We start from the raw sequence: 13,955 nt of genomic DNA, 5'->3' as shown, positions 1-13,955 counted from the left end.
GAAAGCTAATTATTTTAGAAAAAATGGAAGAGAGAAATTTATAAAGGGAAAAAACAAATAACTGATAAAATAGAATAAAAACCTTAAAAGTAAACTACATATAGGTATGACAGTACAAATCAAAAGGGGAAAGAAATATTATCTAATATATGTAGTATTTTGAAAACTGACTACGTACATGGACAAAAGTTAAACTGAATCTCCTTCTTACATCTTGTGAAAATTGGGCTCCAGATAGCATAAAGAGAAGTTAACACCAATAGAAAAATTGCTTATTATTTAATGACACAAAAATCAGAAAATGCTCCATAAATAAAGCCCAAAAGATATAAATCATAAGGCAAAAAACACTGGACATTGCTATTAGAATTTATTATCAATGAAGACCAAAAAATAATCTCACAGGTAATAGGAAACCTCAGTAGAAAAAAAATGAGTCATAGATATTGATGATTTTCACAGAAATTGTCTAAAAGGTCAACAAGTATATAAAGAGATATTCAGATTAATTAGTTTTCAGAAAAGTGAAATTTAAAACAAACAGTTATTACTCTGTCCAAAAGATATATTTTATTATACAAAATGATTTCATAATGATGTGTCCTGAAAAGGATTTGCTTTTTTCTTGATGAATGTAATATTATTTTAAAAATTATTCATGCTATTTGTTTCTAACGCATTTATAAGATTATTTCTTTGTTGCTTTGTATGTCCCTCCCCCACAGTATAACCCCTGTTTTCACTATATTTGATATCGGTATAATTTGTGGAGGAGATGGGGAAAAACAAGTCGTTTAAGGATACAGGTGGACCCGTTGCAACTATGAGAAATACAAGTTGTCATGTCGAAAACGAACTTTACAACTTTGGTGGGGTGGGGGGAGATTAGGTGAGGGGGCAGGGGGAGGCTGGGAAGGGATGTGAAGGGCAAACAAAGGAGGAGGCTGCAATGCTTGATAAGAAATGTACTCATTGGGGCTGGGAAGGTGGCTCAGTGGTAGAGTGCTTGCCTTGCATGCATGAGGCCCTGGGTTTGATTCCTCAGCACCACATAAGCAGAAAAAGCCGGAAGGGGTGCTGTGGTTCCAGTGGTAGAGCACTAGCCTTGAGCTGAAGAGCTGAGGGACAGCGCCCAGGCCCAGAGTTCAGGCTCCATGACCAGCAAAAAAAAAAGAAAAAGAAAAAGAAATGTACTCATTATCTTTCCCATGTAATTGTAACCCCTCTGTACAGTATTTTCACAGTAAAAAAAAATTAAAAAAGCTCAAATGAAGAATTAAAAAAATTATTCATGCTAATGCAGTAAGATTTAGCTTATTAACTTTAGCTAGTGTTGAGTTTTTTCTGCTCTATGAGTAGATTTCAGTTTGTTTCCAAATTGATAATCTAGATAATTCTACCTTTCCACTTTAATGTTGGAATATACATTTTTGTATGTATTCTTAATAGAATACATAGTAGAAACCTTTATAAACAATGAGAAATTAAAGTGCTTGGTGGTAGATTAGGTGCATCTTCAATTCACTAAAAACAATAAATTGAGATGTTTTAAAATGAATATACACCTTTCTGCGATGTATAAGGTCTTTTTTATTCATAAGCTAGCCAATTCACAGAAATAGTAAGCTTTGATACTTTTTTTATTAAATTGTCTCGAGGTCTTGAGTAGTAACAGAGAGCCATTTTAAGCCTATATTCATCTAATTTAAGTTTCATTTAAGATACCTGTGGGTCTGTTGCAAGCTCTAGAACAGATGATGTTTTCTACTGAGGGCCCTCTGTCTTCCAATTTTATATCACTTGACTGGTAATACCTTCTTATACTTACACCAAAGTAATAAGCTCATATATCTTACTGGGATATGTAGTATAAATCAGTGAAATAAGCCATGTAAAAGACACAGTAAGGATTGGGGAAGTAGAGTGCATCTGGATCTAAATAGTACATTATTGCTTAGTTCTTTCCCCCATTTGTCATTAAGAATGTTTGCATTGCTGGGTGCCAGTGGCTCACACCTGCCACGCCACCTCCTGCGGAGTCTGAGTGAGAGATCCTGCCAGGCAAAGCATAAGCTTCAAGGAAGCATGCCTGCAGGAAGGGGGTGTTGGTTCAAGGCTTCCTGTACATGTGGCTGCACATTTATTGACTTTACCTTTATTCTTACTATATTCCTCCTGGCTGTACATTCGTTGCCTTTATTCTCATTTTGGCTATTTTTCTATTGATTCACGAATAGAGCTTGTTGTTCCTTTCCAGTCCAATAGAGACAGCTTCTCTGAATAATAAAGACTAGGACCAAAGATTAGATGTAGACAATGCCCCAATCAATCTATCATCTGATGTGACGCTGCCTCCAGAAACTCCTACAACTTCACAAGCAGTTTTGTGGCTCACTCACAGTAAATATAGAAATTTTAAATTTCCAGATATGTTACAATAGACAGAATTAATGAATTAAACTAAATCAGAAGGAGTTATCCCAGATGCACAGAGAGTTCTAGAAAAAGGGACCCCTGATAATAAAAGGAAAAGAAAGATTCCCCCAGCAGTTATGACTAAGTTTAGTCCAGCTTACATTATAGGGAATAGATGGTGGCTTCCCACAAAATATAAAGTTAGTGACATCACATTTCCTGAACCGACCGATGAACCATTGCCTTATACAGTTTATAAAGATGAAAATAGATGGATTAATGTAAAAGAAAAAATAGTATCTGGGTACTCATTAGATTTTATGCAAAGATTAAGTAGATCTAGACCATTGTGGTGTTTATTAGCAAAACAACAATAAGATAGTTTAAAATAACAATTAGAAATTTATGCAAACAAATATTGGGATTAAAATAATAAGAAACAGAGAATGCTGACTCAACCTGGAAGTGGTTGTTAGGATGGTTTTAAAGGGACTTGAAAATATATGGAAAAAAGAGTACAATATAAGTACAGCTATGTCTTAGGTTTGTTAATTATTAAACATAAAAAGGCTGAATAAATGATGCATTCTATTAAACAATATGCTAGACTTGTTCTGCACCACTTACCTTAAACAGTTGGTGGTATAGTCATCAAATTTCATGTAATCCATTAATGCTTTGCTTTTCTTAAAAATTGATAAGGTGCTTAAATAAACAAAGAATCTATGTCACAATCACACACTGTATAAAAATGTTAATTCTCCTCAGTGAAGATACACTCAGATGCAACTCTTCTGAGTCTGTGTCTGTTTGTCACTGCGCCAACTCTTTGCCTACCTATCCCGAGATCCCTGTCTCATCCAAGTGCTCCGACCGAGCTGGTCCATCACACACACCTATAATTCTACTCTTCAAGAGATCTGAGAATCATGGTTTGAAGCCAGCCAGGACAGTAAAGTCTGTGAAACTCTTATCTCCAATTAACAGCTAGAAAACCGCAAGTGGCCTTGTGGCTGAAAGTTGTAAAGCACTAGCCTTAAAGCTCAGAGACAGCACCCAAGCCCTGAGTTCAAGCACCACAAATGACCAAAAGAAAAAAGAAGAAAAGAAAAAGAATGTTTGAGTTTTTGTAATTCTAGCATTAATGGATACAAGGTTGATTCAAATGGGTTTCATTAGTCCATTTTTTTTGTTACAACCAAATGCATTATGAGTGTGTATACAAGTAATGATGCTTAAACTCAGAGCTTCAGCACTGTCTCTTAGCCTTTTCATTCAAGTCTAGCACTCTACCACTTGATCTCAATCTCTTAAGTAGCTAGGATTATAGGTATGAATTACCAACACCTACCTTTCAACCATCTTTGCTGAAAGGTGCTTAAGGAGATGGCTTCTTTATCTTGTACCTCTGCATCATAACAATTTTCTTTTTTGAGCTTACATCACAATTTATAATTATTGAAGTTTTCACTTAATCATTTTTATTTCGGTGTTGAAAGACTTTTTGTCTCCTTTATCCAAGACCTAGATCATCTTTCACACTAAAGGCACCAACTCATTTGTGAATAACTGAATAAATGAATGAAAGAGTATATACTGAGCCTTTCAAAGAAGGAAATCACACAAAAAATAATTTATTAAGCTAATATACGTACATCAAGCAGAAAGATATAACATCTGGTAGATTATCAGACTATCACAAAAGCAGATTTGTATTTAGATTGGGAACTCCTTGTCTCCTAACATAGGCTCTCATACATTTGCCAATTGAATAAATTAATTTTGATAAATTTAATAGGCTGTGTACTTATAGAAGAAGGATTTTTACGCCAAATGAAATGTAGGGGGATAATATTACTACTAATGACTAATATAAATGACCAGAATGCCATAGTAGCAGTGTAATATTTATGTATTTTTCTGTTAATTTTTTTCCCAACAGGGACCTGTTGGTTTACCTGGAGAAGTAGGGATAACCGGATGCACTGGTGAAAAGGTATTGCTTTCATTGTTTTGTTTTATCATTAGGAGTCCAGTCTAAATCAAAAAGAGACATTATTGAAAGGAGAAATTATTCTTAGCTTTAATACATTACCTCCACTGAATCTCTTGAATATGTGGAAATAATTGCCATCTCTGCTTCTAATTTCTTTTCACAAAGTTCCCTTTTGATTAGAAAAATATGGTCTGAAAAGAAAATAGAAAATGAATAGCCTGTGTGACTACAAAAATGTGACTTAAATCTATGTTAGCAGTCGAAGGTAATTTTGAATGTCTTTAAATATTCACAATCTCTTCTGTATTACTCCCATTCCTTTTTCTCATCTCTAGAGTATCCTTGCTTTCTCCCTATTTATTCAAAACCAATTGCTGGACTCAGTTGAATTACCATTTTCTCTACAGTCACCTCAGACTCTAAGCCTTGCTGATTTCTTCTGTTCTAGAGGTTAGAATAAGCACCACAAAGTTTAAAATTGAGTTGTCTGCGGATTGTTTTATCTCTGTCGAAATCATGCTTATAGTTACTCGAGAGTGGACTCTAAGTTGTTCTTGAAATGTTTCTTCTTATTTATTATACCTGCTTAATTTATGCTTGTTGGCTTTTTACTAGCAATATAATAATATGAGTTTTCACATTATATTCAGATAGTATTATAATTCTTTCATTCTAGTACATTTTAGTGCTTGGTTAAGTCATACACTTACATTGTGACAATGCTGAGCATTTTAATGTGACTTAGTTTAGTACTTTTAATCTATGTAGATTTGATTATTATAATTTCAGAACTATTCCTATAGTTCATAATTATGGTTGATAGACTATGAACTTAACTTGTTTACAATGGTATGTAGATTAAATTTTTCAATATATTTTGACATTTTTTTATTTTCATGTTTATGCTTTATAAAATTGTATATTTTCACTTACAAAATTTTAACATGGTACATCCTTCATATTAAGTTCTATTTACCTCTAATTTCTATTTTCTTCCTTTTAGTAAAACTATTTTTTACATTGAAAATTTCAAGAGATTTTTTTCTATTGTACTACCTTGCAATATTAAGGGGAAAAGCAGGATGTATAAATTGAAAATATTAAAAATATGTATGTTACGATATAATTCTGGCAAATTTTCTAGCCTTCCTTCGGTGATGAGTAGATAACATGACTTTGTTACTCTTTATCTTTGTTTTGAAAGGGAGATCGAGGAAGTCCAGGCCCACTGGGTCCCCAGGGAGAAAAGGGCATTATGGTAAGAGCTCAGTGATTTGAAAAAATAGTTCCAATGCAGACAAGAAAGCTAAGGTATTTCAGAGATACAATTGTCGTGACTGGAATTTAAGTGAAAAAAGATGCTATTTTATAATGAATTTCTGTTACGATTTTTTTTATGCTATTTGAAAGCAACACACTAGAAAGCATGATAGTAAATGCCTTCATCAAATAATTATCTGGTTTTAGGATAATTAAACCACCATAAACTAGCTAAGCAGATTAGAAGAAAATGGAATCAAAATAGTACATTTTCTGATACAACTTATAATTTATATACCAGAGAGCATCATTGTTGTTCCCCCAAGAATTTGTAGTCATGAGGTAATTTTTTGCCACTTAAGAGCTCAGCCCTAAAATTTACCTTACTCTCTATCTTAAAAATACTAAGAGCTGAAAGGTTTTTATATCTGTTTTTAGTTCATTAAATAGTTTCTAAGTATAATAGAGACTGAAATTATTGTTATCAGTTATAAAAACAAATCATTCTTACAGAAAATATATTGTAATTGATCTTATGGTTCATACAGCACATACTACCTGTTATTCTTCATTTTAAACTTACTTGTTATCAGAAAATCTCCATAGCAATCTCCATTTTTTAAGCACTCTCCAGTTGTTGACTGCTAAGAAACTGAACATTCCTACAATTTTAAGAATAATTTTTGGGAAGTTGGCTCAGTGGTAGAGTGCTTGCCTTGATGCATGAGGCCCTGGGTTCGATTCCTCAGCACCACATAAGCAGGGGAAAAAAAGCCGGAAGTGGCGCTGTAGCTCAACTTGTAGAGCGCTATCCTTAAGCTGAAGAGCTGAGGGACAGCTCCCAGGCCCAGAGTTCAGGCCCCATGACCGGACTCCCCCCACCAAAAAAGAATAATTTTCTTCTAAGACATTATCAGAATTAGTGTTAAAACCATAAAGGGGGTAGCCTTTCTCAACTTTGACAGGGCAGAATGTTTGTACACATTCGCTTTCCTCAATTACAGAATTATTTCCTGAACTCTCAGGAAAGGATATGATTTCATAATGTGGAAGTCAGAACATATATCCATGCACGAGATAACATAACCATCAGGAAGATGAAATGATGTTGTCTTCTCAATGGTCTGTAATGAGTCACTACATAGTAATTTCCTTTTCTAAGCAAAGAACTTAAAATAAATGGATACATTGTTCATATATGTTTCTATGGTCTTTCTGCACAATACTTCCTTATGGCCTCTTACATCTTGAATGGGACAGGGAAATCTCAAATCTCAAATTTGTTGTTATTTATTGATTTATCTTAAACTTATGAAATTGGTTCTATATCTTTCCAATTTTGTTTACATTCTAGGGATATGATGGTCCTCCTGGAATTCCAGGACCCATGGGGCTGTTGGGATTGCCCGTGAGTACAGAGTAGGCCCATCCACAATATTTATTTTCCTTTAAATCCATCAACTTTGATGCACTGCCTTTCTTAACTTCATGTGGAATAAGTCTTGTGCAAAGTTGTCGTGACTACTTTGCTCCCAAACTATATAAATACTCTAGAACATGTCGTGGTGTCTTGGATTTCTTCATCTTAATTTAGTGTATTAACCAGTTCCAGTTTTTAATCAAACTAAACTCATTTAAAGTTTACTTGAATAATCATGTCTAAGAAATTTGATTTACTGTTCTGACCTATAATTGAGACCAGATGAGTAAACAAATCACAAGTTGTCATGTTTTACTTAAAATTTTCAGATATCCTTCAAAAGCCAATTCATATTCATAGGAAATATACCTTGGTTCAAGAGAGCTTGAATTTTGAAAACAAAAACTCTCATCTGTTATTTATGGAAAAACTATGAAATCTTGCTCCAAATGGGGCAAAGTTTTGTTTCTCAGAGTTTGACAGTTATTGTAAACATGACTATGAAAACAAAATTCTGTGTCTCTTGAACAAGACTTACCTTACCAGAAATGATTTATACTAGATTTTTGATGCCTTGGATTTAAAAATATGCTTGAATTTAAAAATATTCACAATATATCATTGGCTTCTAAAATTAGAAATATCCTTGTGATACTTAAGTTCACAAATAAATAAATCTAAATTTAGCTAAACCTTTATTGAAAACGTAAAGTATCATCATGTTTAGTAGATAGCAACTCAATTTCCATTGAAGACTACTTTGTGGCATATTAGTTTGGGACAGTTTGTGATATTTATCATGGTTTCATAAAGGTCTATTTTCACATGCTGGAATTATCTTAAATATGTGGAGTAATAGAAACAGACACTGTAGATGAGGCAGATTAGAGTGGTCTGACTGAATGGTTATCTTCCTCCCTTTTTCTCTACCCCAAAACGATACCCACTGAATAACAAAAGCTTCCTATTCTTTCTTCAGGGCATAAACACCCAAAGATGTCACTGCTCCAAATAGAATATTTATAAAGCAAGATATTAGAATCTGGGTGCCAGTGGCTCACGCCTGGAATCCTAGCTACTCAGGAGGCTGAGATCTGAGAATCCCAGTTCAAAGCCAGCCCAGGCAGGAATGTCCATGAGACTCTTATCTCCAATTAACCACCAGAAAACTGGAAGTGGTGCTGTGGCTTGAGCTGAAGAGCTCAGGGACAGTGCCCAGGCCCAGAGTTCAAGTCCCATGACTGACAAAAAAAATCAAAACAAAAAGCAAGACATTAATGGCATTTGATCATTAAAACGTCTTTTAAGGAGACTAATCAATTTATTATTTTAATTGCTAAGACAATTTACATTATGTACTAAATAAAATTATGACTATTCTGACAACATTTCTATGAACTTAATAATTGACTTTATATTTGAACATGTAGGGTCATATGGGAGCAAGAGGACCACCTGGGAATCAAGGTCCTAAAGGACAAAGAGTAAGTCATGTAATAAAAAGAAGTATATTTAAAACCAATTCATGTTGCGCACTGGTGGCTCACACCTGTAATCCTAACTACTCAGGAGGCTGAGATCTGAGGATCGTGGTTTGAACCCAGCCTAGCCAGGAAAGTCTGTGAGACTATCTCCAATTAACCAACAAAAATCTGGAAGTAGAACTGTTGCTCAAAGAACCCTAGCCTTGAGCAAGAAAGTCCAAGGAAAGTACCCAAGACTAGCACAAAAGAAAAATCACTTCAAAACATTAAGTGTTTAACAAAATTAGCTCCACTACAATCAGGGATTTAGTTTAGAGGTAGAGCATTTGCTTAGCAAGCATGAGACATTAATTTTGGTCACTACCACCAGGAGAAAAAATGTTCATGTTCCTAGAATTATGTTTGCATAATATTAGAATTTTATTGTCATTGATTTGGATAAACTATGGCATTAATCAAAATATGACTCATATTTTGCACTTGCAAAACCATACTTTCCCATTTAATATTTACCTATATCACTAGCTCATAAAGGATTCTCTCTTTATTCCCAGACTTTAATTATAGCTTTTGTGGGAACTATACATGTAAAGGCCTTTACATAAATTACATTTCTACTCACAAAAGATTTAAAAAGCAACATAATGGTATAGTAAGAACAATAAGAAACAAAATAGAGGTATAGGAAATGAAATAAGTGTTTATTCATTTTAAATCATAGGTGTTGTAATAATTGCTGCCAAATAAGTGTACATCAGAATTAGTTTTTTTTTCTTTTTGTCTTGGTTGTTTAATCTGTCTTTCAGAGTAGGTGTAAAGGGGGCACAGAAATGGAGAGACTAAAGGGGAACCAAAAAATGCAGCCGTGATAACTCACTAGACACTATTTTGAAAATGAACTATAAAACTCGTGGGTGGGGATGGGAGGGAAAACTGGAAGAGAGCAAAGGAAAGAGGTAAAGATGTTTGACAAGAAATGTACTCATTAGCTTACTTATGTAACTGTAACTCCTCTGTACATCACCCTCACAATAAAGTAAAGTTAAAAAGAAAAGGGTGACATTGTCCAGGAAATTCACTCCTTCCCTGACACGTGGGACAGAAACCATTCTGTACAAAACTACACCTAGCGTGGGTGGGGGCCACGCCAGACGCGGCTGCTGGGGGAGGACAGTGGGGCCTGCCTTATCAGGCCTGGCTCTTAGATCTGAGGCTGGAGGTTCAAAGCCAGCCTGGGCAGCAAAGTCTGACTCTTCTCTCCAACAAACCAGCCAAATGCCAGACTGGAGGCGCGGGTCAAGTAGCAGAGTGCTGTGAGTTGGCACAAATCTAAGCACTTTCGGGTCACTCAGTGGAAGAGAGCGGAAGGTCATAAGTGACCCTAACTTAGCCTGAATGTTTTTCCCCCCTCTGATCTCTGCCAACTTCCAGCCCCCACACCTGGACCCGCTTTTCAGGGGCCCCCAAGGCCCGGGCAGAAGGGACACAGGCCCCCGCAAGGCTTGTCCACTCCGTGCACCATGTCCTTTTGGACGAAGGGCTGGAGGGGCAGCTGCGGTTAGAAACTGGCTAGGGTCTGCAGTGGGCATGCGCGGGCTCAGCTGCTGCACGCGCTGGGGACACAGGTGACCCCGAAACACTGCCCAGCCACCAGGGGCTGGATTTTTCTGGAAAGCCTTCAGGGATAAACAAACAGCAAGGCTTGCAAATAAGTTGTGGACATGCCAGGTGGGGACCAAGGGGTGGAAACTGGGCGACGTTTTTTCTCATTGTTCATGAGCTTTGCTGGTTTGTTTCTGTTTCTTCAGGGCAAAGGAGGGAGGGATGGCCCGGGCTCTCATCAACGTCCCTTGGGGTGGCTGCTGGTCATGAAATGAGATGCACTGGGGCATTGGCCTTAGGGGTCAGGCAAATGTCCGACTCAGTGTCCAGTCTGCTTTAGCTAAGAGAGTATGCACTGTCGTGCATGCTTGCATCCATCCATCCATCCACACATTTACACATATATCCATCCCCTCACCACCCATCCAACCATTTATCTATCTACCCATCCATCCACCCATCACCCATCGATAAAATTTAAAAAAAATTCTATTTGGCATCTATTTCTACTCCCTTCTTTTTCCGTCCTTCTACTGTGATTGTGATCTTAGTATCCTAAACCCAGTTTTCCAAATGTTTGGTTTTTATATCACTCTCAAAAATATGAAAAATTTTGTCTATCCCACCATATCAAGAAAAATAATGTGTCTGGCTAGTGTCAACCTTTTTCCTGCCACCCCAAAGGCTAAAGGAATCTGATTTTTAAGCATATCTATAATCTATTTGTAGCACACTTGTGTCAGTATGCTGACACATAAATAGACCCCATACTTATATGCTCTTCCTTGTTTGGCTGATTTACAGTTATCAAATGGTTATATGAATATCATGAACACTGGTACCACTCCTTGAGGAGTCTGCCTGCCCTACTGCTTACCTTCTGTCCATCAGCTCTTCACACATCAGCCTTCCTAACATTTGCAGATCCCCTACAATTTGCCAGAGACCATGCTAGCCCATGGAAGACTCAAGTTAACTATCCCTTAAATCTAGACACATTGGTTTTACAGTTGCATGGCTTACCCTCTAGTAGCTTTTGAAGTATTGTGCAATATTAACATTTTTCAGAGAACAGGAAAAAAATTCCAAGCCAGCAACAACAACATTCTCTCATCTCAAACAGCAGCATAAGCAAATTAGTTTCATAATTTTTTCTAATCTGTTTAGTGAAGGTCATGAAACCTTTTTTCTGCAATAGCTGAAAGGTAGCAGAATTGGCTGAAAGACTATTCTTATATCTCCTAGAAGGGAGGTAACACATACGTTTAAAGCATTATTTATCTTATATAATCTAAGCTTTGTTTCTGAAGAGCAGTTAAGGGAAGTAAAATAATTAATAGTCCAAAGATTAATAGTATAGTACACAAAGTCATTTTTCTTAGGTAGACAACATAAAGTCACAGAATCTCTACTCTGGTACTAGAAAGATGGCAGTTTGATCTGCTGGGTTCTGAGGTTTCACTTAGACTTAACCGTTGTCCTTCATCTACACGTATTTGATGCTTTAAGTAGAAAAGTGATGTTTTGATATCTGTCCAGTAGATTTCTGTCTAGATGTCCAAACAGGAGAAATGACACACAAGAGAGACTTAACTTCACCTTCTGTCAAGTCTGTGAATTGGGTCTTTATCAATGAAATGCCTTTATGTCTTGTGCTTTTTCTCTAGAGGGACAGTGCAGAGGCATGCACCTGAATAACTTGTTATTCTGACTGTGCCATTTGAGCTAAATTTGGTGAGGGAGATTAAAATAGCTACCCTAGAAATACATAAGGTTTTAAAGTTTCCTGAGAGAAGAGAAATGGATATGACTATGCATACACTTAGCTAGCTTTCAAGGAAATCTTACCATTGGAGTAAGACAGCCATCAGTAGTATTTGTATTTAGATTCCGTGGTACATAGGCTCTAGAGCATTCCAAGTGATAGGGAAAGTTCCTCTGGTGATTTCTTCCCTGGAAATAAGTTTAGAACAAGAATATTTCCCCCAAAATTACTGATAATGTTAGTTTTGTTTCATGAAACATTTGGTTCCAGCTGTTTAAATCAAGAGAGAGATTGTTAGGCATCATCAATCAGGCATGTGAGTGATTTAAAATTAATAGAAGGGTCATACAAGATAGACAGACGTGGCTTAAAATGAATATAAACATATTGACTCTAAGTCACGAAGACATTTGTTCAGTGCATACAGCTGTTCCTTTCATTCAGATATTTAGCTCATTATAGTTTATTACAGAAATAAAAAATGGGCCTACTGTTCTCATAAAAGTCTTAAATAAAAGTATTCCTGAAAATTCTTCTTAAAGACTCTTAAAAGTCTTCTTGCTCAGCACCAGTGGCTCACAACTTGTAATTCTAGGCTGAGATCTGAGGGCTACAACTCAAAGACAGGTCTAGGCAGAAAATTCTGTGAGACTCTTCAATTAACCACCAAAAATCCAGAAGCAGAGCTGTGACTCAAGTGGTAGTGAGGTAGCCGTCAGCAAAAACAAAAAACAACTCATAACAGCACTCAGGCTCAAGGTCCATGATTGTGGAGTGCCTACTTAACATAATCAAGACCCTGGTTACATCTCTAGCAACTAACTCTCTCTGCCTCTGTCTCTCTCTGTCTATCTCTCCTCACCCAGATCCCACTCTCACACACAAATACACATCTAATAATAGTAACAGCAAGGTAAAAGTATTTTTAACATGTAACCATACAAAGTATTTTAATACAAAACAAAACGAGTGGCTAATTTTACATACACCCTTTTAATGATAGCAATCATCAATTTACTATGAATATTTAATACACAATTATAGATGTCTGCTGGATTCCAGGTATAACCTGCATTCACTTCCTAAATAAATTAACATTTATTCCTTTTTAAACTTTGAAAAAATATGTTATAAGTATAATGAAGTACAATCATTCACACTTCAGACATTTTAAGTAAGGAAACTTAATCTCCACAGATTTTAGTTTCTTCATTTTAAAAAAGTGTGATTTGAGCCAGGCACTGGTGGCTCATGCCTTTAATCCTCGCTACATAGGAGGCTGAAATCGGAGGATCATGGTTCAAAGCCAGCCCACACAGGAAAGGCTGTAAAACTCTTATCTCCAATAAACCACCAGAAAACTGAAAGTGGTGCTGTGGTTCAAGTGGTAGAGTTCTCACTTTGAGCTGAAGAGCTGAGGGACAGTGCTCAGACCTAGAGTTCAAGCCTCATGGCTGATTTAAAAAAGTGGGATTTGGAATAATTCAACATTGGCAATAGGAGATGTATATGTCATAAGAAACTGGCATTTAATTATGAAACTTTCTTCCAGCTGAAGGCAGTCTTTTCCACTTAATATCTAGGTAGTCAATAAATCTGATTTTATTCAGAAAAGTGAAATTTCTTTGCAATTTTTAGACCAAATAAATTTTGTTGTATAGTTTGTTGGTTGTGGGGCGTGAACTTAGTGCCTGGGAGCTGTCCCTGAGCTCTTTTTACTCAAGGCTAGCATTGCACAGAGCCACAGCACAACTTCTAGTTTTCTGGTGGTTAGTTGGAGATAAGAGTGCTACAAACTTTCCTGTCTGTGCTGTCATTGACCCATGATCTTCAGATCTCAGCTCCTGAGTAGCTAGGAGTAAAGGCTTGAGCTACCAGCATCTGGCCAATTATTTAAATGATAAATTTACAGCGATATGTCTGGTGGCACTTTACCTTGTGGCTGCTACCATTTAAACCTAGAACAATTTCTTTTACCAATCTTGTGAATAGCCATTTCATCATGTTCTAGAA

At 36.3% G+C, this 13,955-nt stretch overlaps 1 protein-coding gene across 1 annotated transcript in view; it reads left to right on the top strand.

Moving 5' to 3' along the window:
- Col24a1 (collagen, type XXIV, alpha 1) overlaps positions 1-13,955 on the top strand; it is a 280,847-nt gene that overhangs the window by 153,973 nt on the left and 112,919 nt on the right. The window contains exons 24-27 of the mRNA XM_013018210.1: positions 4,358-4,411; positions 5,616-5,669; positions 7,026-7,079; positions 8,522-8,575. Of these exons, the coding sequence (XP_012873664.1) occupies positions 4,358-4,411; positions 5,616-5,669; positions 7,026-7,079; positions 8,522-8,575 (216 nt within the window). The remainder of the gene's footprint in view (positions 1-4,357; positions 4,412-5,615; positions 5,670-7,025; positions 7,080-8,521; positions 8,576-13,955) is intronic.

The sequence above is a fragment of the Dipodomys ordii genome, unplaced genomic scaffold (assembly GCF_000151885.1).
Source record: "Dipodomys ordii isolate 6190 unplaced genomic scaffold, Dord_2.0 Scaffold39, whole genome shotgun sequence".
NCBI lineage: Eukaryota > Metazoa > Chordata > Mammalia > Rodentia > Heteromyidae > Dipodomys > Dipodomys ordii.
This window is presented reverse-complemented; position numbering and strand designations above follow the sequence as displayed.